Here is a 26,056-nt window from a genome sequence, read left to right as displayed (position 1 = left end):
TCTATGAGATTACTCAGTAATGTTCTTTTCCTATATGAACAATTGGCCAAGATGCATGCTACTGTGTTCCAATACCCAAAGGCATGAGGACCATCAGCCTATCCAGGTAAATATTTGGCCACATCTGATCATCTTTTGTCTAAGGCTAATATTGACTTCAATTTTCCTGCAGAGGCAGCATAAACCTAATGCTGCCATATCTCATAATAAACTAAAAGTTCAAAAACATAATATACTCCTTGTTTTGAAATCACAAATACGAGAAGATACCAAATGTTAGCAAACTACTTACCATGGTCATCAAGCTCTTCCTGATGAACATCTGGTTCTTCTACGGATGTTTGTGGAGATAGTTCAGGTGTTTTCACAATGGACGACTCCCTAGCAGAAGGCAGGGGAGAAACAGGAGGTGTGCTCTGAGGGGTGGGAACTGGTTCTGGTGTTTTCATGATGGACTTTTCCCTTGGTGAAGGAAGGGGAGAAGCAGGAGGTGTGCTCTGAGGAGTGGGAACTGATACAATCTCAGGCTGTAAAAAGAGAAAACTAAATGTAATTTTTGTCCACAGATTAATACCCACCTATGTGTAACATACTGACTTTTTTTATATTCCTCCATGTGGGCCAGGCCATTAGAAGGATGTGAACCCGGATACACAATGACCTATTGCACATAGGTTAGTGGAAACGACTGGTTAATTAGAGCCTACATTTAAACAAAATAACATTTGAGGGGAGAGGGTGTCCAGGGAGGTTTTCTAAACTCTGGGGTCCCTGGTTAGAGACCCAGGGCACTGGTGACTCCCTTCTTTCTTTACTTGATGATCCTTTGCCATAATATACACCTACATTATGACATCATTGTTCTGTACTCTACTCACATATGTTCATGTTGGCAAATATTGGATTGCTACCATGTTGTTCTAAAGTGTCTAAAATACTAGCACCTATGTAGTTATTACAACTATATTTGTGCTTTAGGTGAACGTCTCAGTGATACCTTTATCCTTTTTTTTTTTGAAAATTTATTTTTATTGAACAGTTTTAAAACACATACAGAACATACAAAGGGTCCCAAAAACCCCAGCCCCCCCCCCTTCCCACCCTCTCCCCCCTGTGCAGCCCCCCGATCAACTTCTGATCGTAATCCATGTTCACCAACAGTACTTCACATAGAAAAAACATATCTTATACCGTTAATAATTGAATAATTTTCCCAAGACCCGCGACGGGGACGGGAGTCAACCTAAGTGTAGCGACTCCCTGCCCCGTCCTTTACCCGACTCTCAAGGAGTTCTCCCCCCACCTAGCGATTAGATCACAGTATCTGTGGCATCAAGCCAACACCGCCACACTCTCTCAAATTTATTGGGACATCCTCTACTGAGATATGTTGCTTTGTAGAACTGCAGAGCTTTATTAACTAAACCCTTCCAATAAGACACTTTAGGAGGATCAGGTTTCTTCCAAAACAAAAGGATAGCTTTACGTGCATAAAATAACGTCAGAGAGATCAGAGTCCTCTGCACCTTTCGAGGTGCCAACTCCCCCACCAGTCCGAGCAAACATGCCGCAACCGTGACTGGGATCGGCACCGAAAGTACCGATTGTATAACTTGCGTCACTCCCCTCCAGAACTCCTCAATCTGCGGACACTGCCAAAACACATGATCAAAGTCAGCTCGGTCGGCTGTACAACGCCAGCACCCCCCGGCAGGGATACCTTTATCCTTAAGGCAGAGTTCCGTCTCCCCACAAAATAAATTAAAAGTCAGCAGCTACAAATACCGTAGCTGCTGACTATTAATATTAGGACACTGTAGGGGATCAGAGGGGTGAACAGCTGGCTCAGAGAAAGTCCAGTAAAAATAAAAATGTCTTTATTCAGCAAACTAGCAAAACCAAACAGAAGACACAACAGGCTGTCTTGTCACACAGTTGTGCACACAGGTAAAGCTCACAGTTCCGCAGCATACAGGCAATAGTTCATGGCTCTAATCAGAGCTACAGTCTTTTATGTGGTTAAGCTCACCCAGCAAGCACACAATCCAGCAATGTCCCCAGTCTCTGGCCACCTCCTCCTGTACCGTGTCCCCCAGTCTCTGGCCACCTCCTCCTGTACCTTGTCCCCAGTCTCTGGCCACCTCCTCCTGTACCTTGTCCCCAGTCTCTGGCCACCTCCTCCTGTACCTTGTCCCCAGTCTCTGGCCACCTCCTCCCGTACCTTGTCCCCAGTCTCTGGCCACCTCCTCCCGTACCATGTCCCCAGTCTCTGGCCACCTCCTCCCGTACCATGTCCCCAGTCTCTGACCACCTCCTCCCGTACCATGTCCCCAGTCTCTGACCACCTCCCGTACCATGTCCCCAGTCTCTGACCACCTCCCGTACCATGTCCCCAGTCTCTGACCACCTCCCGTACCATGTCCCCAGTCTCTGACCACCTCCCGTACCATGTCCCCAGTCTCTGACCATCTCCTGCATCATATCTGCTAGAGGTGCACCACAAGGAAATTTTGCCAATACTATTAGCAATGTGTTGTATTAAAATATTTTATAAAAAAAATTTATAAAAATATTAATTTTTGGGATCGGTCATTTTCGGGAATCAGTTTTTGGCCTAGTGTATTTTTCATTTTCGACATCAGTTTCGGCACCAAAAACCCATTCGGTGCACCCCTAGTTTAGGTACAAACATTGCTTTCATCTTTAAAGCCGAACTTCAAGTAAACAGCTAAACAAGCAGATAGAATAGGTAAAAAGGGGCTTGTTTACCTGCCAATGGATCTGTATTTCTGTCCATAAGTCCAGAGATACACAGCCCTTCCACTAGTGATGTGCAGTTCATGAACGAATCGTTCTTTTGAATCGATTATTTTCAGTGAACTGGATGAATCGATTCAGCTGAGTGAACTGATTCGTTTGAAACAGTTCACTATGCACTCAGTACATAGCAGAGCAGGCCTGGTAATATGATCCTAGAGTGAGAGAGCTTTGCCCCTCCCTGCAACCAATCAGCTGACTGAAAGCACAGTGACACTCAGGAACTGGATACAAACTTAAAAACAAGAGAGTCAGGAGTACACAGTACACCGAGTTAAAGAATCATACAAGTTACCGAATTAAAGAATCATACAAGTTACCGAGTTAAAGAATCATACAAGTTACCGAGTTAAAGAATCATACAAGTTACCGAGTTAAAGAATCATATCAGTTTTTAGAACACAGTACACTGAAAGAACAACGAGTCACCACCAGTAAAACAATACACTAAACCAATGAGGTAGCAGCAGTGATAAGGTGGTACGGACAGCCTAAGGCCCTTTCACACTCGTGCGACTTGTCCTGCGACTTGAGACTGCAAAGTCACATGACATGTCACACCCCATGATTTCCAATGAGTTCAGTTCATATCTGTGCGACTTCAAAGTAGTTTTTGTACTACTTTTGTCCGACTTTGATGCGACTTGTGGCAGAGACCTCAAGATTACACAGACATTGCTTCAAGTCGTGGCAAAAATCATGGCAAAAGCACTTGACTTTCAAGACGCACAAGTGTGAAAATAGCCTTAACGATTGAATTTTACTACCAGGGGTACTTCGCTCATGGTAGTGGTAGTAAAATCTGATCATCATTCCTGCGCATGCGCTGTAAAGACTACGGGCAAATCTGATGGCTAGCAATGTTAACTGTGAAGTTGGCCTATCAGAATGCAGTTCACATGCACAAAAACCCACTTTTCATTTAGGCTCCATTTCCACTTGTGCAACTTGTCCTGCGACTTTGTACTAAGATTTCCAATGAGTATTATTCGTATCTGTGTGACTTCAAAGTAGTTCCTGCACTACTTTGGTCCCACTTTGATGCAACTTGAGATTCATAGACCTCTGGAATACACAGGCATTGCTTTAAAGTCGCATCAAAATTGCGGCAGAATTGTGCAACTTTCAGGCTGCGTTAGCCTGAAAAGCCAGAAAGTTGCACGATTCTGCCGCGACTTGAAGCAATGCCTGTGTATTCTGGAGGTTTATGGACCTCAAGTCACATTAAAATGGGACCAAAGTAGTACAGGGACTACTTTGAAGTCGCTGTGACTTGAAGTCGCACAGATATGAATGGTACTCATTGGAAAATCGGGTACTTCTTGTCATGCAACTTTGCAGTCCCAAGTTGCATCCATGCGATCCGATTCATTTCCAAACTGACACTTTGCAGTGCGACATGTGAGCTGAAATGGGGGTGTCATTAACATTGTATGACACTCCCCAGCAGTTCGCATGTGTCGTTGTGAACTGTTGTGCGAGTCTGGTGCGATGCAAGAACCCGTAGTGGAATCGCAGGGTTCCCGCATCGCACAAGTGTGAACCCAGCCTAACACAGCTTTTTGTGTATCACCAAAATTCATGACACTGAGCTCATCTGACAACAAAAGGCTTGTGCTCTGCGCCAATCAACTAAATCAAAGTAAATGTCCCCAGGACCTGCCAACCTTCTGTGTGAATCAGTCTTCTGATTCTAATAATTTAATATGGTTGAATCAGAGCTTCGGTTCACTTGCTTGTCAGTAGACTCAGCAAGTGAACCGAAGAATCGATTCATTGAATCGGTTCATTTCAGTGAGCAGTTCGAAATTAACCGATTCACTTTAAAGATCTGGACTTCCCATTACTACCATCCACACAGTACAGCTTTGCCTGGCAGGGATGAAACCTGGTCATTCTCAGCTCCAGTTTCACTTTCATTTACAGGCATCCTTCTCCACCCCAAACCCTGTGACTGGACAGTGAAATGAGAATGCAGCACGATTCACTTATTTCTTTGTCTCTCTAATCTCTCCTCTTCTCAGCATGCTTGCTGTATAGTAGACTGCAGGAGACTAACACCATTTCATTTCACACAATAGCAATACTATTGGTGAATCCTAATGCAAATTGCTGCTGTGCATGCGATTATTTAGCTGCTGTGCAAAACTGCTACTGTGCAACCTACATAAATAAATTATTCACTGTGCAAACAAGGATTTTCCATCTTTGTAGTAATATTTGGAATATAGTTTGCGCTGATCACCTTTTTTATTTATTGTCGTTCAAGTGCATGGTATACACTTTAGGTCTAGCAGCAATCTAACCAACATACCACATTCAGATAATTTTCACTTTGATAGCGCGAGGGAACCCCATTTTTCTATAACAAAGTACACTCGCCCATCCTTACTGCTGGCATCCATCATGGGTAAGCTAAGCTTCAGTGTTAAAACTTAGCTGGGTGGATGCCGCCACTGCTCTTACTCATAACAGTGTTAGACCCTTACTGATATAAATAAGTAAAAGCAAAATGATAATATATGATGTAGAAATACAATACTTATTTACCTGCACATCAGGCTGTTCCAGAGAATGAGTTGGCACAGCTCGAATCTCTCTCAGCATGGTGGCTATAATCTCTGCCAAAGCTTCTTCGACATAGTTGCGAATTAAACCGGAATCCACATGAACGCCTGCGAAAAAAATCCGGTAAGACTTTACCTCCAACAGCTACAACTACAAACAAGAAGATGAGCTCTGAAATAACTGTACTGAATCAAAAACAAAAAACACTTTATCAGATAAAAAAAACTCAGTCAGCAGGGAAGACATTAGAAACATACAAACCCCCAAGGTTTTTAGCTTTAAGAGGCGAGGGGCTCGCTGTACATTATAAGTGTGCATGGAGTCATATGCTATACATTATTTGGCTAAAAGACTGAGGGCACCTGAACATTACACCTATATGAACTTGCTGGACATCCCATTCCAAAACCATGGGCGTTTGTATAGAGGTGCCCCTCTCATTTGTGGCTATAACAGCCTCCACCCTCCTGTTAAGGCTTTCTACAAGATTTTGAATTTGTGCCCATTCAGCCAAAAGAACATTTGAGGTAAGGTATTGATATTGAACAAGATGATGGGTTAGATTCCAGTTAATTCCAAAGGTGTTCAATAAGTCTAAAGTCATCATCTCCACACACTTGTCTATATTGAGCTGGCTCTGTGCACAGGGTCATAGTCATGCAAGAAAAAAAGGCCATCACTAAACTGCTCCATAATGGTGGAACATCATGTCAGACTAATCTGATTGAATTTTTTGACTAGATCACTAATGTTTTGGACCAGGGTGGTGCTGTGGGCATAGCATATCTTGATTTCAGCAAAGCATTTGATACAGTTCCACATAATGATCTAATAAAAAATCTGTACACGCTAGGACTTACTTTTTGGGTGGTTCAGTGGATACGCAGTTGGCTAAAGGATAGATACCAGAGTGAGATTGTAAATGGGATTCGTTCGGAACAGAGACCTGGTGTACTGAAAGGCTCTATAGCAAGTCTTATTCTATTTAATGTATTTGTAAATTATATAACTAAAGGATTGGTGGGAGAGGTATGTCATTTTGTTAATGACACAAAGGAGTGCAATAGCGTTGGCATCCCTGTAACATGGAACATGAATTGCCATTGCTGGAGTACTGATCAAAGCAGCGTAAACTTCAGTTCAACATTTCCTAAAGGCAAAGTTCAACTTTGGAAAATGTTACATGTTCCACCCGCAATCTGCTAATCGGCCCGCTGCCCGGCACTGTACAGTGCCGGAGGAGACATCAAGCAGGCAGGTAGGGGCATTTTATTGAAATAGAAACAGTGCATATATCTTCTGCAATAAAAGCCTGCCTGCTCGCAGTTTTTTTACAGTGCAACTTCAGTTCCAATTTAATGTAAAAAATATTGCATCTAGGGAAAATAATCCCATGATTGAGTACATTTTGGGGATACAGTGTTGGCCAGCACTACAAAGGAAAACAATTTGGGGAAAGAAGACATGACTGAAGCCTTTAAATACATCCAAGGAGTGAATAAAGTTCAGGAGTGCAGTATTTTTAAAATGAAGCCAAGATCAAGAACACAGGTACATGGCCTCAAAATAGCAGAAGGAAAGTTCAAAACGTATCTTAAAACGTATTTACCAAAAGAGTAGTTGATATTTGGAATAGACTTCCAGCAGAGGTAGCGAGTCAGTCAAATGTTAGTTGATTTAAACATATTTAGGAAAAACTTAGATCTATACTCGGACAAGGGACTACTTAAACTTTTTTCTACTCTAATTTTTTTACTATATTTCTTTATAAGTGTACATTTGTCTAATGTGTCTTTGTATGCTGTAACATTAACAGTATTCCTAACTGGAAACATCTGTTTTACGAAACCCAGGACCCTGCATTCACTATATCTGGTCTCCCACAGTACACAGAACATGGAAATGTAATAGATTTAGTACATATAAACTGTTAAATACCTTTTCTCATCAGCGGTATATAGCAGTCTTGTGACTTGTATCACTGTCTAAAGCTTGTAGGAGGAATTTTCATTTTCCCCTGACCCTCTGTCTGGACAGTGCTGATTGGGCCTGTGCTGATCACATGTACCCTCCCAAGTGGAAGAGGAGGAGGATCACAAAGCCCTTTTACACAATGCAGAAGATTAACCCCATTCCACAGTGAGTGTAACAAGCATGCCTTACTGCATTTACAGACTGATTTTACGGTTGTGGGTTTAGCAACACTTTAAAGTGGTTGTAAGGGCATACTTTTTTTTTCTAAATTAAAAAAAAAAAGTTATAATTACCTGCTCTGTGCAAAGGTATTGCAGAGAGTGGCCCTAAAACTCTTCTTCTGGGGCCCCTGCCAGAGCTCTTGACTTCTCCCGAGTGCTAACATAGTAAACCAGGCTGCTGTAGACACACACACAGAATGCAGAGTGGCATGGCTTAATTTCCCCCCCACCCACCCCTGCTCTCTGCTCATAAGATTTGCTTGACAGCAACAAGAGCCGATGGCTCCCGCTGCCTATGAGTCCTGTGAGGAAAGAGAACAGCACTGATGTTCTTGGTCACAGAGATGGGTAAAGATAGGTATTTGGGGGCGGGAGGGGTTAATTGAAAGAGGGTTAAGGTAAAAAAAAAAAAAAAAAAACCTTATGCCTTCACAACCACTTTAATAATTTGAGGGGTGTCTATATACCTTTGGCTACATAGAAGGTGTTATGGTCAGATGACATTAAATACTTAAACATGTAATATATTAGAATATACAGAACAACAACAAAAAAATATACATACCAGCATCTGATTTAGACTGGTCATCAACGGATGTGGTCACTGGATGCCTCTCATTGATGACACAAGCTATTACTTCTTGCTCCACCCTAACATAAAAAATAGAGTTGGTAACTGTGTATGGGTGCTCCGACCAGTGGCTCATTTGCTGGATATACGAACAAGGATCTTATTGTTCAAAAGTGAATTATAGTTCCCAGCAGAATATCCTGTTCATCTGACATAACTCAGCTTTAATTTTCCTAAGGGACATTATAATGCTCCTCTAGTTTATATTTATCTCTGTATTATGCCGCCAATATAAGAAGTAAATTGCTATACATGGAGCAAGGTTGGTACCTTTGTTGCCGATTATACAACCTTATAACGTCATTGTAAAGTTATAGACACTAATTAAGACCCTTTCCAGTGGACAGGCCTGAATGGTGGCAATTTCTTTGACCTGCTTCTCACACATAAGCCTCTTTTTCTTGTTAAAAAAATTGATGGGCTGTTTTATAGTTTTGCTACTAGAAAAAGAGGAATACAACATTGGACAAAACTTTGCCATATTTATTATTTCTTTCTATACGTGAGATATGGAGGGAAAATGATCAAAACTGGACCAGCTGTGCATGGCAGTGAATGCGATTTTATCTTTCATTTCAAAGCTTACCCACAAAATCTGAAGATAGAAGCTGATAGGGTTCCATGCACAGCTGTTCCAGATTCTGTCCGCTCCAGTTTTGATGACATTCCCCTCAAAGTCCTTATGTATGGCTATTTTCAACCAAGTTCTGACATTGGCATCTTGCTTTGACTAAATCAGAAAATGGTCCACGATGACAGAGGTTGGTCTCATATCCTCTTTTGAAATTAACTACTAGATCTGGTATAATTTACACATAGGACAGCAAAAGATAATAGAGCTATAGTAAGTAGAGCTGTCACGTGTCCCCAAAGCATGTGGAAACCCCTGAACCAGAAGTAGTTAATAGAAGTTCCCGTTATGCATGAGAACACATCTGATGACCCTTTTTAACAACTTGAATCACTGGAAATCTCTTCATGCAGAGAAAATACATGAAGTGCCTAATATAGAAGATGCAACCTTCCTAAGTACAGCGAAATTCGTGAGAACATGGGAAACTGTGGACAAATGTGGAAATCTCACTGGCGGTTTACCCAAGACAGGAGAAGTTAATGAGTGCATCCAATAAATTGTAAATGTCATTTTTTGTGGACAAATATAAATACGTGGATAGAAGAAAAATGTTAGAATGACTGACCAGCTAATGAGCTTGTTTACCAAGACATCATTCCTATCCGGAATATCAGTTATGGTTTGTAGAGGGGGTACTGCGGGAGGGAATGGAATTCCATCATGTTGGGTTATATGCGTCTCCCCTCTGCCACTTAATTCCAACATTAAGGTTGGTGGTAAAAGTACTTTATCTTCTTCCTCTTCCTAAAAAACAAAACAAAAAAACACTAAGATTTGTTGAATAAGGATATCATTAGAGAGTCACTGGTAGAGAACAGGCCATGTACAGTCACACACGTTCCCGAATCTGTAGCTGTATATTACCTCAGAGAAATCTGGTGCTTCATAAGAGGTGCCAGGCAGGGCTAGAATTTCTTCTTCAGTTTCCACATTTACAGGTAGCTTAAACAAAGCGAATCAAAAAGAAAAGTAAAGCACAGTAAACTGATCACAAAAATAGGGTAATTAAAATTATTACATTGATAAACCATGCAAGTTACAGAGAATACAAATTGCAGGTCAAAATAATCAGCAAATCTAAAAGTATAGGCTGCAGACCTAAACTTTTCTCATACAAGCCAACGTTGGTCCCATCTGTCCCTGACTCTTGAGGCTCCCTATTGGTCCTTAAAGTGATGGGTGGTCTCGCTGTTCAAGAACTCAAGACATGAGGGGAATGTAGCTATTAGTCAACTATCAGTTTGAAATGCGGGAAAGTTAACATATATTTCAGTATTTTCTAAATATATGCTCAGTTTGATTGGCCAGAGATTGTGAAATCCTCAAGGTTTACAACAGAAGTAGTGAAGTCTGTAGATTCGGATTTCAGCATTCTTCTCTCTCCCTTTCTTCCCACGTGCCTGTTCTGTGTTTAGGTTAGAAGGCTTGCTGGAAGTCACCTCACTGCTAAGAAAGTAGCTTAGCTACAGAGAAAAGGATGACGGCAATGCCGGGAAGTTTCAGCTGCCAAATTTGGAGGATGAATTAATATATAGTAGCTTTAGCTACATATGGGCTTGTTTTTGGGCCCATTAACACTTATGCACTGCAGCAAACATACTTTACTAAAAAGTCAATATACAGCTCTATGTGTGATGCACTGCGGGACCACACATTGTGATTAGCACTCCAATGCACAATGCAGCACACAATGAAAGTGTATATTGTGCTTTGTGGTGTGCTGCATCAGGAAAAATATGCATGCAAGTTAATTGGCATGTTGAGGATTGTTGACAACACATTCCTATCAAACAGGATGCCTTAACACAATACACTTTAGCATGCATGCATTAATGCATTGCAACAGACTGTATAAGCAAAAAGTTTTTTACCGCTTAGTAAAAATACGTAATTTACATAGTCTAAACACAGTTCTACTTTAAAGTAGTTGTAAACCGCAGACATGAAATATAAACAAAGCATATCCTTCTATAGTGGCACTTGTCTAAATGAAAAGCACTAAGCGTTACATCTGTGTGCTGCTTTCTCCCTCTGCTATTAGCATGAATCACTTCAGATTCAGATTACTTTATTGATCCCAAAAGTGAAATTGCTACTTCTGACAAGTATTCCTGACACCAAGAGAATAATGGTGACAGGGGAGGGTCCTCTAACTAACTGACAGCCTCAGCTCTGTTCCAGTGTACTGTGTGTCCCTTCCCTTCAATCAGCTCTTAGCCCTTGTACACACGGTCGGAGAATCCGTCAGAATGTGTCCTATTGGACCGTGTCGTCGGATAATCCGACTGTGTGTGGTATGTATCGGACTGATTCCGTCTGAATATCTGTCGGACCCAATTTTCCAACATGTTGGAAATATTTCCCGACCAACTGGTTCGATCGGACATACTCCGATCATGTGTAGAGAATTTTGATCGGACCAAGTGCCACGCATGCTCAGATCAAATTCCTACATCAAAGCTATTGGCTACTAGCCTGAACGTAGTCCCATCGTAACGAAATTACATCATCATGTTCTGAATGATCGGATTTTTCGACAACTTAGTCCGACCGTGTGTATGCAACAGTTTCGGACAAGATCCGACGGACAAAATCCGACGGATTTGGTTGTCGAAATCTCCGACCGTGTGTACAGGGGCTAAGAGCTCTCCTCACTGAGCTCTGCAAAGTAAAGCCCCATACACACTATTAGATTTTCTGCTGATTTTGGTCTTCAGATTTACCAAACCATGTAGTACAAGGGCCTGCCTGATTGCATACAAATTGAAACTCCTAAGGTCTGACCCCATATTATATGGTTTTGGTAAATCTGAAGGAAAAAATCAGCAGAAAATCTGATAGTGTGTATGGGGCTTAACTTCAGCTCTCTGCCCCCTTTTTACTGAACTCTCAGACAAGCTTATCATTTTAGCACTTTGAAGAGCTGTAGAGAAGAGAAGTCTGCAGATAAACAGATACAACTTATGTAGAAGGATTAGTTTCATCTCTGTGTATCACCCGAGGATAGTCACTTCACTGGGTATATGCAAGTTTCTACAACCACTTAGTTAAAGTGGGTAAAAAAGTAAAAACATTTCACTATAATACATTAACCGCATGCCGACCAGCAGCCGTAGTTGTACTGCGGCAGCATGGCTCGGCTGCGCGAATCAGCGTTATGCTACATCGGTAGCATAAACGGCCACTAGGGGGCGCTTGCACGCCGCTCAAGCCGATGCGAGCGCCCGACGGTCTCGATTGCCGCCGGGCTCCTGCGATCGCTCGGGGCACACGGAGAACCAGCAGCTGTGTGTGTAAATTCGCGACCCGCGTGCTACAGGAGGCACCTGAAGAAGGGAGGACTGTACACTGTACATTGCAACTGCAAGAAGAGGGAGGTAAGTGAAATTTCTTTGCAATACTGTTGCAGAGTAGGGAAGTAAAACCTTTTTTTTTTATTTAAGAAAGAAGGCTTTAGTATAACTTTAACATTTCAGCATATTCTCTAATAAATCACAAAAGAACCTTTGTGACCTTATTCGTTTACTGAGCCCATTATATGTGCAAAAAACAGTAAACCATAGTCACCAATCAGACTTCAGTTTATTCTAGTCACGGCAGCTACGAGAATAATTCCGATTGGTTCTAAAGGGTCACCGCATTGCTCTGTATGCTTCTTTTACTGAATGAGCCTTAATACATTACAGACAAGAAGTAGTGTGAAGATTATTTTATGTATCCAAAAGTGAAACGCAGATCTGTTCCCGGCCGCTTGAGTTTTATTCACTTTCAGCCTCATTCTGTAATGTAATCTGTTGTCTAGTGTTATGGAAACAGCTTGTTTTATCACAATTCACACAGATGTTTTCCATTACTCAGATACATGTAAGGTTTACTGACATTATTGAAAAGCTGCCAGAACCTAGATGAAGAATGAATAAATTAGCACTAAAAGCAGTCGGTGCTCACGGGAAGTATGTTTGTTATTATGTATGAGTAATTAAGATATGAATAATTCATCAATGCTGGTGGTTCTAATGAAAACACTTAACTCATTAGCTCCTCTACTATACAGATTACAGATGCAAGTAACTCTTTCTTGCATGTAGGGGTGGAGACGGCACGCAGCATGTAAGGACTGCAGGGACAGAGCTCTCTCTGCAGGTTGTTGATTCTGCTGTGACCCTGTGAGCAAAACGCTAACATTTTGACCTGGACTGCTGGGATATGTGTGCAGGATCCTCACAGGCACCTCCAGGGATGGTGAAATACGGGCCCACCCTGGCCCAAAACACCAGTAGAATGGCTGGCCCAATTTGCCTGGGGCTTCCAAGATGGTGCCGGTGCACGGGAGGAGGAGGAGCAGGAATGGGCACCACTACAGAGACATGTGGAGGCTGCTCAGCCAGTGTCTCCCCCCCCCACCAGATCGGGTGAGTCCCAGACCATAGAGGGATCACCTTAAAAACGCAGGGGAAGGACACTGTCAGACCTATGGACACTTCTGTTCAGTTGGCAAAGAAATCCCTCTCTGAGCATGCTTTAAAGATGGCCGATATGGAAGATCGCATGTGAAGGAATAATATAAGGTTGGTGGGGTTCCCTGAGGGAGCGGAGAGGAAACACCCTGAGAAGTTCTTAGAGGATAGGCTCAAAGAGCACATGGCACCTGGTACTTTTACTAACATGTTCGCCATAGAAAGGGCATATCGCATCCCGGGTTGAGCATCAACTAAGGGAGAAATCCCCAGACCTATGATTGCAAAGATCCTGCATTTCCGTGATGGGGAGAAGATTTTGAAAGGGGCCAGGACAGGGCCTGAATTGGCATTCAATGGCTACAGGATTTCTATATATCCTGACTTCTCTGCTGCCACCCAGAAAAAAAGAGCCTCCTTTCAGCAGGTGAAGAGGCGAGAGATCTGAATTTGATTTGCCAAATTGCGCATTGTGGATAAAGGAAAAGGTATATTTCTTTACAACTCCTACTGAGGCCTCAGGATGGTTGGCTTCCCGGGGTCGCCCGAGGGGTGGGAACTCACCCTACCCCCCCTTCTTTTTATTTGCTGGGATGATGCCCTGCCTGGAACTCTGCTTTGTGCCTCATTTCCCTGACAGTCCAGGGGATTAACTAGGTTACTATGATGCTGTATCTATGTGTTTTCTTATAGCGCAAGATATCCTACTGAATAATGGGAGCTTGCGGACCGTTTTGTCTACTGCAAAAAAAAAAAATGTCTTTTATTTTTCTCGTGACTTGTTCCTTAACCACTTTCAGACCAGACCATTTTGCTGGCTTAAGACCAGACCACTTTTTGCGAATCGGCACTGCATCGCTTTAACTGACAATTGCACGGTCATGCGACGTGGCTCCCAAACAAACATTGACGTCCTTTTTTTTGCCACAAATAGAGCTTTCTTTTGGTGGTATTCGATTACCCCTGCGGTTTTTATTTTTTGCGCTATAAACAAAAAAAGTGACAATTTTGAAAAATAAAAAAACGCATTATTTTTTACATTTTTTCTCAGTTTAGGCCCATACGTATTCTTAAACATATTTTTTGTAAAAAAAAAAAAAAAAAAAAAAAAAAAAAAAAAAAAAAAAAAATCGCAATAAAGTGATTGATTGGTTTGCGCAAAATTTATAGCGTTTACAGAATAGGGGATAGTTTTATGGCATTTTTATTAATAATTTTTTTTTTTTTACTAGTAATGGCGGTAATCAGTGATTTTTATTGTGACCTCGACATTATGGCGGACACATCGGACATTTTTGACACATTTTTTGGGACTATTGCTATACAAATGCACCAATTCCTGTGTAAATGACACTGGCAGTGAAGGGGTTAACCAGGGGGTGGCAGTGTAGGGGTTAAGTGTGTCCTAGGGGCGTGTTACTAACTGTGGGGTACTGGGCTGTGCGTTCGTGAACACTGGTCTCTGCTCCAATCACAGGGAGCAGAGATCAGTGTCACTTGTTGCTAGGCAGAACAGGGAGATGCTGTTTATATCGGAATCTCCCCGTTCAGCCTCCCCATGAGACGATTACGGGTATCCCTGCGGCGATCGAGTCCGCTGGACCCGCGACAGGACTCATGGGAGTCCCAAACAGCAACCTGTATGCCAGCTTGCCTGCCCGTGCCATTCTGCCGACGTACATCGTCATGCGCCGATCGGGAACTGGGTAAGGTGCTAGAGCCTGTGAGACTAATCTAAGTCTTGCATCCTTTACCCTTTCTTTGGTTAAAGGTTATGGAATCAAAGTGGCTAGCAAGGAAAAAGGTTATGGAATCAAAGGGGCTGGGTGCGGGGCATAAGGGCGTTTGTGTTTTTGGGACAATTTGTTCTATCTGGCCTGGACTCTTTCTAATCAGCGGGTGTGCAATATATTTTCTCCTGCTAAACAGTTGCTGCTCTATTTCTAGGGGGGAGGGAGCTCCGGACCTTTGGCTCCCCTCTTCGCAGGGGATGGTATCTCTGGTCTTTGTTCATTCACAATGGAGGTAAATCTTAGGGTTGTGTCCTGGACGTCCGAGGACTTAATTCTAAATGTATACATTCTTTGGTATTTACATTACAAATACTTTACATTAAACAGTATAAGCCACATTTGATCCTATTGCAAGAGACTAATTTGCAGGGCTCCAGGGTTCTCTCTAAAAAGGGCTCATGTTGCTGGAGCGTACCATGCAAGCTTTTCTTCTTATGCTAGGGGAGTCTCTACCCTGGTCACAAAATCTATGCCCATCTTTATTCATGCAATTAAAACTGATGGTCAGGGGTGGGTAGTGGGGTCCCCACAGGGTCCTGTTCTGGGACCAATCCTATTTAATTTGTTCATAAACGACCTAGAGGATGGGGCAAACAGTTCAATATCCTTATTTGCGGACTATACCTAGCTAAGCAGGGCAATAACTTCTCCACAGGATATGGAAACCTTGCAAAAGGATCTGAACAAATTAATGGGGTGGGCAACTACATGGCAAATGAGGTTTAATGTACAAAAATGTAAAATAATGCATTTGGGTGGCAAAAATATTAATGAAATCTAAATACTGGGGGGGAGAACCTCTCTGGGAATCTAGGATGGAAAACGGACCTGGGGGCCTAGTAGATGATAGGCTCAGCAATGGCATGCAATGCCAAGCTGCTGCTAACAAAGTAAACAGAATATTGGCATGCATTAAAAAGGGGATTAATTCTCCCGCTCTACAAGACTCTGGTCCGGCCGCACCTAGAGTATGCTGTCCAGTTCTGGCCACCAGTCCTCAGAAAGGATGTACTGGAGCGAGTACAAAGAAGGGCAACAAAGCTAATAAAGGGTCTGGAGGATATTAGTTATGAGGAAAGGTTGTGCGCACTGAACTTATTCTCTCTGGAGATGAGATGCTTGAGAGGGGATACGATTTCAAATTACAAATACCAAACTGGTGACCCCACAATAGGGATAAATCTTTTTCATGGAAGGGAGTTTAAAAAAAATAAAATAAAGATTACAGCGCACACATACAAAAATTACATTTAACTCCTGCAAGGCTATTTAAAACCCCCTGAGCATATTCAGGAAATATGGGGATTTAGTTACACCATACGGCCATATAGTGCTAAGCCCACTACTACGTCAAAGTACCCTAATATCAGTGGGTCCTATGCTAGCCATAGAATGGAAGATCCTGCTTCTCTGAACCATGGGAGAAATACACTCCTCTATATGGGAGAACTCGTCCTATAACACAGATGGACACTAATAAGAGGCAATGATGGGGTGGCGGGGTGCTCCAGCCCAAAAGGGATTTGGTCAGAATCCATACACTAGACAAAGATTTGGGGGGCACACCCTAAAAAATGCATTAAAGATGGCACAGCCACAAGACCATACAGACAGAAATAAAAAAAAAAAAAGATAACAGCGCATACATACAAAAATGGAGTACACGACTATAATCACACACATAGGTTGGACTTGATGGATTTGTGTCTATGTAACAATGTACGGGGGTATGGTTGGGATTCAGGAATGTATACTAACAGAATGTTGGCTTTGATATCTTTGAACCAAGGCTGGGTTCACACTGCTGCGAATCCGCTGCAGGTTCCCTGCATCGCATGCCTCCCGGCGGCAGTTCACACTGCCCTATGTGAACTGCTGGGAGTGTCAGTGAAAAGTTAATGACATCCCCAGATCAGTTCGCATATCGCAGTGAGATCTGCAAACTCGGACAGGAATCGGATTGCATGGAGTGAACACCCATGCAATCCGATTCTGCTGCGGACCAAAAAAAGGGTCCTGTGCGAGTTTGGGCCAGATGCGATGTGAATTCAGCGATACTATCTGTATGGCTGAACTCGCATCGCACAGAGATCAGATGTGATTTGCACTGTAGTGCGGTGCGAATTACATCCGATCTCGTCACCGCAGCAGTGTGAACCCAGCCTAAAGCCTAGGCAAAGATTATACAACACAAGTATCATTGTGGGTGTCTTTTTTTTTTTTTTTTTTTTTTTTTTAACATACCCTGCCAGACTTGCAATTAGATACGATGAAGTACAAGGCACAGGAAACAGAGCTTGCATATGTGATAAATAATTATGGCTGCCCCCATGTACTTATACAATTACAAATTATAAATAGTAACAATTTTTTTTTTTTTTTTTTAACATTTGCATACACTTATATGATTATTCATATTAAAACTGAACTCTTCCATGTATCCTCTTTATATATACGGTATATATATATATATATATATATATATATATATATATATATATATATATATATATATATATATATATATATATATATATATATATATATATATATATATATATAACACACTGACACCTTGGCCATGCAGAGCAAAGTGACGGTGTCTCTGCAATTGGCTCCCCTTGACCCCCCCATCCCCCCCCCCCCCCATACACACCTTGCTAAGCACTCCTGTGCCAATCATACCTCTGTTGCTCATGGCGACACCATCTGGCAATTCTAGGTAAATCTCTTCTCTGTGACAGTGCTTTATCCTAAGCAGTCAATTGCTAGGCCTGGGCACTGCCACAGGACCAAGAAAATGACAGCACCGCTCACCCCTGGTCACTGGTATTTCAGCGTTGGCTGCAATGGGGGTAGGAACTGTGAGAGAGCACAGGCAAGGTGGGTATACTGCAAATAGGGGTCTTTGCAGAGACACTGTCGCTTTGCCCTACATAGGCAATGTGACAGCATCAATTCAATGTCTAAGAGGGGTGTTAAAATCAGGCATTTAGGTTTAATAAATGGTAATTGCTCAAATGACAGACTGCTAGTGAACTCTAATTACACAGTGGCTAAGTGGTTAGCAATTCTGCCTAGCAGTGCTTGGGTTGTTAGTTTGATTCCCAACCACGGAGCTACTTGCCTGGAGTTTGCATATTCCCCCATGTGCCTGCATGAATTTCCTCTGGGTACTGCGGTTTCCTCCCACAGTCCAAAGACATGCTGGTAGGTAATTGGCTCCTGTCTAAATTGACCCCAGTATATGCAGAAATGTGAGTTAGGAACCTTAGAGATTGTAAACTCCTTGAGGGCAGGGACTGATGTGAATGTACAAATATATGTGTAAAGTGCTGAGTGGTGCTATACAAGTACCTGTAATAAATAAATAATAATACACGCACACGCACGCACACACACACACACACACACACGCACGCACGCACGCACGCACCACATTGAAAATAGTAGGAATCTTGCAATCAAACTGGTGGTAGGTTCCCTGGAATATGAGCATTGCAGATGGAATTGGAGCAATGGGTGACAGTGTTAGGCCCCTTCACAACTAAACTATTTTCTGCTTGAAGGTCTAAAACGCTCAACAAGCCAAATCCCATTCATTTCAATGGTCCCGTTCACATATGAGCATTCTGTCGCCTAAAGCGAAAACGCCTGTCGTTCAAAAAAAGTGCATGAGCTTCTTTTTGGCAGATTACAAGCGTTTTTTGGCCCCATAAACTTCAAGAGAAAGGCCTAAAAACCATGTGACGCAGTTTTCTGCTCAAACAGCAGCTCTCTGCCCTTAATTCCCCCCCTCCCCCCTCTCCTCCCACTAGTGATTTCTAACGGCTAAACAAAAAACGCCTGAAGCTTGAAAATGCTTGTAAAAAGCTTCAAAAGGGCCCAGTAAAATCGCTAAGCTCAGGTGTGAATGGAGCCTTAGGGAACAAGTTTTTAATAATGAAAGCTAAAAATGTCTTGCTAGACAGTGGTTTGTTGTGGACAATAACCGTTTGTAGTATGAGCAGCCTTCAACGCCTAAAACAAAACTCATTCTGAAACCTAATAATAATTCTCAATGACCGGTTTCCATCACAGCACTCTTTAGGTCTGATATAAAATTTTTCTTATGTTATCAAACGCCATGCAAATCTGCCATCACTATGACCATACCACTTGCCCCGTTCAGTTTGCTACGGAATTAAACCATCCTAAATTCACAGCATTATTAAGCCCCATCCCACTGATCCCTGCAGTTTTTCAGGTGATCAGAGTATTGACAAAGTAAACAAAGTAATGAATAGTGTCTCATATACCTACCTGTATGTTAGGCTGGACAGGGCTGGGGGTAGGAGGCACAAATTCCACACTCGGTGTTCTTTCACTTGTGTTTGGGCTGTCACTGGCTATACTATCAATGTCAACACAAGGCAAAACCTAGAAAAGGAACAAGAATGTTATCAAAGATGTCAGAGAAACACAAGATCAACAACTAATCTAACCTCAAATTAAAATATTAAAGAGCTTCTAAAGTTTAAAAAAGTAACTTTATTGTACATACACTTTGCAAGTGCAAAATGAAAAGAATACAAAATAGGATAGAGAAAACTATGCTCAAGTATCACAGTACAGAATATATAGAATGTCCTATCATTACACTTGGATCAAGGACTGAAGGAACAGTTATGCAACAACTTAATTTACAGACAGAGTGTAGAATGTCGATATAACAGTGTATACAAATACAACAGTCAAGGAAAAGCTAAATAGGGGTTCAACAACAGAGCCTAGGCTCTAGTCAGTACCTTGAGTATTAGGTGGTATAGTGCATTCCGAGTTCACCCACAAGTCCCAGATCATATGGAATTTACAAGGGCAATCTCTGGCTTCATATATCAGTTTGTACAATGGGAGTGCCTGATTAATTACGTAACAGCCATGAAGCTAAAGTAGGGGGAGAAGAGATCCTAAAGTTAAAGCACTTGTTAACCTTAAAATAAAAAAAAAAAGGGGGGGGGGGGGCGAATCCTGTTCCTTTAAAGCATGAATAACAGCATAGTGCTTGTGCTGTGTAATTTGGCCCCTTCTATCACCTAAAAAACCTGTCTGATCCTGCCCCCCCCCCCCGTAAACTGACCATGGTTTTATCTTGGCTGCTGAGCCCTGACACTGTGTTCAGTTTACGTGCATCCATCAGGTTCAAAAGCAACCCAAATGCTTGCAGGGACTGCAAGGTGATCGCCACATCCTCCTCTAATTCTGAGGCGGAAGAAGCTTTCAGGAGGAGATCGTCTAGGTAACCCACGATCGCGATCCTGAGTTGTCTCAACAACGCCAACACTGGAGCCAGTACTTTGGTAAAAAGACTCAGGGGGCTGATGCCAGGCCAAAAAGAAAGAGCCGCAAACGGTAGTGGGCTTCCCCTACTGCCAAACGCAGAAATTTTTGATGCTGAAGGCAAATTGGTATGTGCAGGTAAGCATCCTGGATGTCCAAGGACGCCAGCAAGTCCCCTTGATGGAGTGCAGCAACAACTGAGCGAACGGATTCCATTCTGAACCTCTGCACCTTTACAAAGTGATTAAGGGCTTTTAAGTCCAAGACTGGATGTACCCCTTCCTTCTTGGGAACCACAAACAGATTTGAGTAGAACACCTGGAAGCGTTCCGATTCCGGAACCGGTACAATCACCCCCTCATTCAGCAAGTCCCTTACTGCTCCCAACAGGGCCTCCCAACGAACCGGGGACAAGGGTATGCTGGAAGGGAAGAATCTGTTTGGCGGCCAAGAGAGAAACTATCATGTAGCCTGTGGAAATCAAATCGCAGACCCATTGGTTGGATAACCGGGAGGTCCCCCGGGCTGCAAACTCCCAAAGACGACCCCCCACCCGATAAATGGGTTGGGGCAAACCTTCATGCGGTAGCACTTTTGGTCGCAGGCTTGCGGTTCCAGGGACGCTTCTGACCGTCCGTGGGCGCCCTGCCGAAGCACCGGACAGACGAAAAAGCCGATTGTGAGCTGAAAAAGAGGGTCCTTGCCTGCGGCGTGGCTCCTTAGCCTTCCTGGCCTGTGGGAGTAGTGTACTCTTACCACCCATGGCATTTTTAATAATGTCATCCAATGGGGCTCCAAAGAGCCGCTCGCCAAGGAAGGGAAGATCCGTCAGGGCCTTCTTGGATGCCTGGTCAGTCGACCAGCATTTCAGCCAAATTAGGCGCCTCATCACCACAGCTGACACTGAAGCCTTGGATAACAGCGGGAGAGTATCCAGGGCCGCATCACAAACGTACTTAAGGCCTTGCACTAGTTGGTCTGCTAGCTCCACGCAGACAGGGGAGGCGTTCTGCTCTCCCAATTCGAGGTTCAAAAATTTTGCCCACTCAGTCAGTGTCTGCGACACCAGTGCGGATGCCAGTACAGGTCGCATGGCTGACCCCACAACCGTAAACAAGGAACGAGCCACCGCCTCGGCCTTCCTGTCTGTGGGATCCTTGAATGCAGGAGTCCCCTCAACCGGGATCGTGGTTACTTTATTTAACCTAGATACTGGGGGGTCCACAACCGGAGGAGCTGACCATTTTTGGAGAAGGCTGTCCTCAAAGGGGTAGCGCACCGCCAAGTTTTTGGGGACCGAAAAGGTCCGTTGCGGGCGACCCCATTCCCTGTAGAAGTATTTGTCAAATACGGGAACACCTCAGGTGAACGTGCTGGCTTGCGGGACCCAAAAGGGATCAGTACATCAGCAGAGGGATCCGCTGGCTCCTGAATCTTCAGGGTATCATGCACAGCTGTGATAAGTGCTCCAACAAGCGCTTTTACACGACTGTGTGTGTTATACTCCAATAAATATGGTAAATGGCCAATCGGAAGGAGGAGAAAAAGAAAGGTTTGCCTAAAAAAGTAGATATTTTTATTTCTTTAAAACAATTCAGAACACTTACATTAAACAGTGTCACCACTGACACTAGTAAAACCGCACAAGCCATCTCCGGACACATATTCAGCCCGTGTCCAATCCCCGGGTGGGTGACGATACGTCTGAATGTAAGTGTTCTGAATGGTTTTTAAGAAATAAAAGTATCAAACGGTTTTACGCTATGCAAACCATTTTCTTCTGCTTGGGATTGGATTGGTATTGAGTGGATGATGGAGTGTCAACGGTGAAAAGTTCCAAAGAGGGATCGGCTGAGTCTGGATAACCAATGGTTTCCTGGCTATACAACTAAATGTGTTTTTGCTGGCCATATTCATTTGCCAGCATACTGATTTTGTGAGTGTTTTGACATAATTGGTGGTGAAGCATGAAAAATAGTAGATGATTGACATCACAGAAATAAGGATCATCCTTTCATGGGCCCTATTTTGTACGGGACACTTTATTGATAAAATAATATTTAGAATTTTGTATTTACAGCACTGGACACTTTCATAAGAGTTTTTGAGCTTTACGATAGCACTATCCACTTGATTCTTAATTTGGTTTTGATCACTGTATCAATAGGATAGCAGCTACATAAGATATTTTTTCACTCTTAAGATCTGTGACGCAGTTCTATTTTAGCAAGTATTAGTATCACTGGAATAGACACACGAAACACAAAGTATTGAGCGTGTCAACCACTGATCCCAGCGCCCTACGAAGTGAGTCAAAATACACCCTAACAAGCTGCTATCATATAAAAAGACAAATCACAAAGATATATAGTATACCGTGTCCGTACCCTTGTTACCTCATGTATACCATATTGACAGCGCTAGAAAAAAATATAAACTAATAAATAAAATATAAAATATAATATATATATATGCACCGAATTAATGACATATATAGAGGATAATTATTCTATGTTTAGAAAAAGTCACTAAAAAAGTGTCCATAATGTTTCCAAACATATAAATCTCAATTTTCAATTGAGCTATCACACTTCGGAAAAGTTCAGAAAAGAAGATCCATCTCCAGAAAAGAAAACACCAGTGTACGAAGAGTCTGACGGCCGGTGACACCCCTTATGGTAATTCACTCACCAGACCCCCAAGGGTTAACAGGCACTTCACTACGACTGTTAAAGCAATCCCACTAGTGTCCCTCTGGAGAATCTTCTTATCACACCGCCATAGGTTCCTCAACCTCAGGTTCCCTGATCTCTCACCGATAAAAGTTCACTTGATTCCCATTGACAGCACCAGATCCACATATAGAAAACGATAAAACATAGATTCCATAGTGCAAAACTGTTTTATTAATTAAAAACACTCGTGTGCTTAAAACCATACGTACACAGTATACACAGCAAAGTTTCGCATTTAAAATGTCACTGGCAGCAATATCGGGGTAGTCTCACCGCAGTCCTGAGCGTGTTTGATCTAATACCGCCTCAGCTTCCACGGCGGGTCCCGGGTAACCACTCCAATAGCCTGCTCTATGGTGACGTGTAGCTGCCTGGTCACGCCCATACGCGTTTCGTCATCACGTCTTCGTCTGTGGGCGCCCACAGACGAAGACGTGATGACGAAACGCGTATGGGCGTGACCAGGCAGCTACATGTCACCATAGAACAGGCTATTGGAGTGGTTACCCGGGACCCGCCGTGGAAGCTGAGGCGGTATTAGATCAAACACGCTCAGGACTGCGGTGAGACTACCCCGATATTGCTGCCAGTGACATTTTAAATGCGAAACTTTGCTGTGTATACTGTGTACGTATGGTTTTAAGCACACGAGTGTTTTTAATTAATAAAACAGTTTTGCACTATGGAATCTATGTTTTATCGTTTTCTATATGTGGATCTGGTGCTGTCAATGGGAATCAAGTGAACTTTTATCGGTGAGAGATCAGGGAACCTGAGGTTGAGGAACCTATGGCGGTGTGATAAGAAGATTCTCCAGAGGGACACTAGTGGGATTGCTTTAACAGTCGTAGTGAAGTGCCTGTTAACCCTTGGGGGTCTGGTGAGTGAATTACCATAAGGGGTGTCACCGGCCGTCAGACTCTTCGTACACTGGTGTTTTCTTTTCTGGAGATGGATCTTCTTTTCTGAACTTTTCCGAAGTGTGATAGCTCAATTGAAAATTGAGATTTATATGTTTGGAAACATTATGGACACTTTTTTAGTGACTTTTTCTAAACATAGAATAATTATCCTCTATATATGTCATTAATTCGGTGCATATATATATATATTATATTTTATTTTTTATTTATTAGTTTATATTTTTTTCTAGCGCTGTCAATATGGTATACATGAGGTAACAAGGGTACGGACACGGTATACTATATATCTTTGCAGTTCTATTTTAGTTAATCCAGCACTAAAAACTAAAAAATGGCCTACAAAGGGGGGTGTACCATGTTGATATTGAGGTGGATAAATGAGCCCTAAATAAATCAAAGGCCAAAATGAAAAACATCAAGCTAAAATACAAGTGTGATTTTAAATAGACACAATACAAGCCATACCTGGACACTGAGCTGTGGTGGTTCCTTCTTCTCAGACTTCATCTCCACTACTGCTATGTTGGGTTTCACCACTTTTGGCTGTGCCTTAGGGGATTGCGGTGGAACAGACACATTGACAATAACCGGATGTGGTCTAGTGCGAGTTACAGCTGAAGGAAAAGCAGCTGTAGTACAAATCCGTGGCTTTCCTGAAATCCGAGTAATAAACTACATATAACAACAAGTTGCCTTTTATGCACGTGAACTCAGACATCTTTTTTTTATACAACAAAATACATAATACGCATGTTATGACTCTGGTACTGTAAAGTCATTGGAAACATACATTTTCGTCTTTCACCACTGAGCATTTTGTAGCTCAAAGCTCCAAAAAGCTTTACAACAAAAATCCCATGCTTTTGCATTGTCCCTGTTCATACTTCAGTGTTCAGATGCTTTTACTTCAACATCAGAAACTCAAAAAGGTACATTAGCTACTTTTGAAACAGAATGGGGTATTTTTGGCCCCACTGATTTCAATAGGAGTCAAAAAATAGCCTAAATACAATACATTCAAGTATCAATTGAGGGAAAAGCCTACATGCCGATTGGCTTTAAATGGAATATGTATTGCATGTATACAAGCTGTAATTGCTCACATTGCCTTTTGAAAAAAAATAAAAAATTGTTGCCTGGTTGTCTGAGCCAGTACTACGTTTTTTTTTTACAACATTACGCAAGTATAATAATAAAGAAAGCAGATTTAGAGTCACTCAAAAGATACCATCAACAAAAAACTAGCTTGCTGGGAAACCAGATGCATAGAAGCAACCTTTATAGTACCTTGAAGAACCTTTAAAGCAGTGGTCATCAACCCTGTCCTCTGGGCCCACTAACAGGCCAGGTTTTATGTATTACCTTGGGGAGATGCAGACTAGAAGACTGCAATCACTGAGCAGCAAATGATATCACCTGTGATGTATTTGTCAGAGAATCACCAGACTTCAACGTCGGCACTTCCCCGTGCGCCTGCGGTTAAGAGCTGCACAACGACGCACGCATATGCGTGATACGATACAATGTCGTACGCGCATGTGCACACCTATGCACACAGCTATGGGCCTTACCTGATTGGCCTGACAGGCCTATAAAAGGCATCAATGTGCTCTGTGTCTTTGCTGGTTTGTCTCCTCAGCTCACCTGTGTTCTTGTTCCTGTTGACCACTTCCTGTTGTGACCCGGATTGCTTAAAGACTACTCTGATTCTCTCCTGATCTGACCCCTGGCTTGTTAAACGGACTTCCTGCTCGATACCTGTGTTTGACCCTCGGCCTACCTCTGGAATATCCCCTGTTTTCTGCACTTAGCCTTGCTGGCTCACGGACTGTTACCTGTGTTTGACCCTCGGCCTGCCTCTGGAATATCCTTTGTCTCACGGACTGATACCTGTGTTTGACCCTCGGCCTTCACTCCAGGTGTTAGAACCCCTGGCAGGCATTTACTTCTACCAGTTCCAAGATCATCTGCACGGGCATCTCTT

General features: G+C 42.7%; 1 protein-coding gene across 2 annotated transcripts in view; it reads right to left on the bottom strand.

The window, feature by feature from the left end:
* Positions 1 to 26,056, bottom strand: part of KIAA0586 (KIAA0586 ortholog) — a 216,805-nt gene that overhangs the window by 119,933 nt on the left and 70,816 nt on the right. For both annotated transcript variants that reach the window (XM_077464465.1, XM_077464466.1), the window contains exons 17-23: positions 24,538 to 24,725; positions 19,398 to 19,514; positions 9,710 to 9,787; positions 9,411 to 9,589; positions 8,146 to 8,231; positions 5,368 to 5,492; positions 293 to 527 (exon numbers count right to left, since the gene is read on the bottom strand). In XM_077464465.1, coding sequence (XP_077320591.1) covers positions 293 to 527; positions 5,368 to 5,492; positions 8,146 to 8,231; positions 9,411 to 9,589; positions 9,710 to 9,787; positions 19,398 to 19,514; positions 24,538 to 24,725 — 1,008 coding nt within the window. The remainder of the gene's footprint in view (positions 1 to 292; positions 528 to 5,367; positions 5,493 to 8,145; positions 8,232 to 9,410; positions 9,590 to 9,709; positions 9,788 to 19,397; positions 19,515 to 24,537; positions 24,726 to 26,056) is intronic.

This window comes from Lithobates pipiens, unplaced genomic scaffold, assembly GCF_037356315.1.
Source record: "Lithobates pipiens isolate NorthernLeopardFrog02 unplaced genomic scaffold, aLitPip1_a1.2 Scaffold_30, whole genome shotgun sequence".
Classification (NCBI taxonomy): Eukaryota; Metazoa; Chordata; class Amphibia; order Anura; family Ranidae; genus Lithobates; species Lithobates pipiens.
The sequence above is the reverse complement of the archived record's forward strand: the minus strand, read 5'-3'. Positions and strand labels throughout refer to the sequence as shown.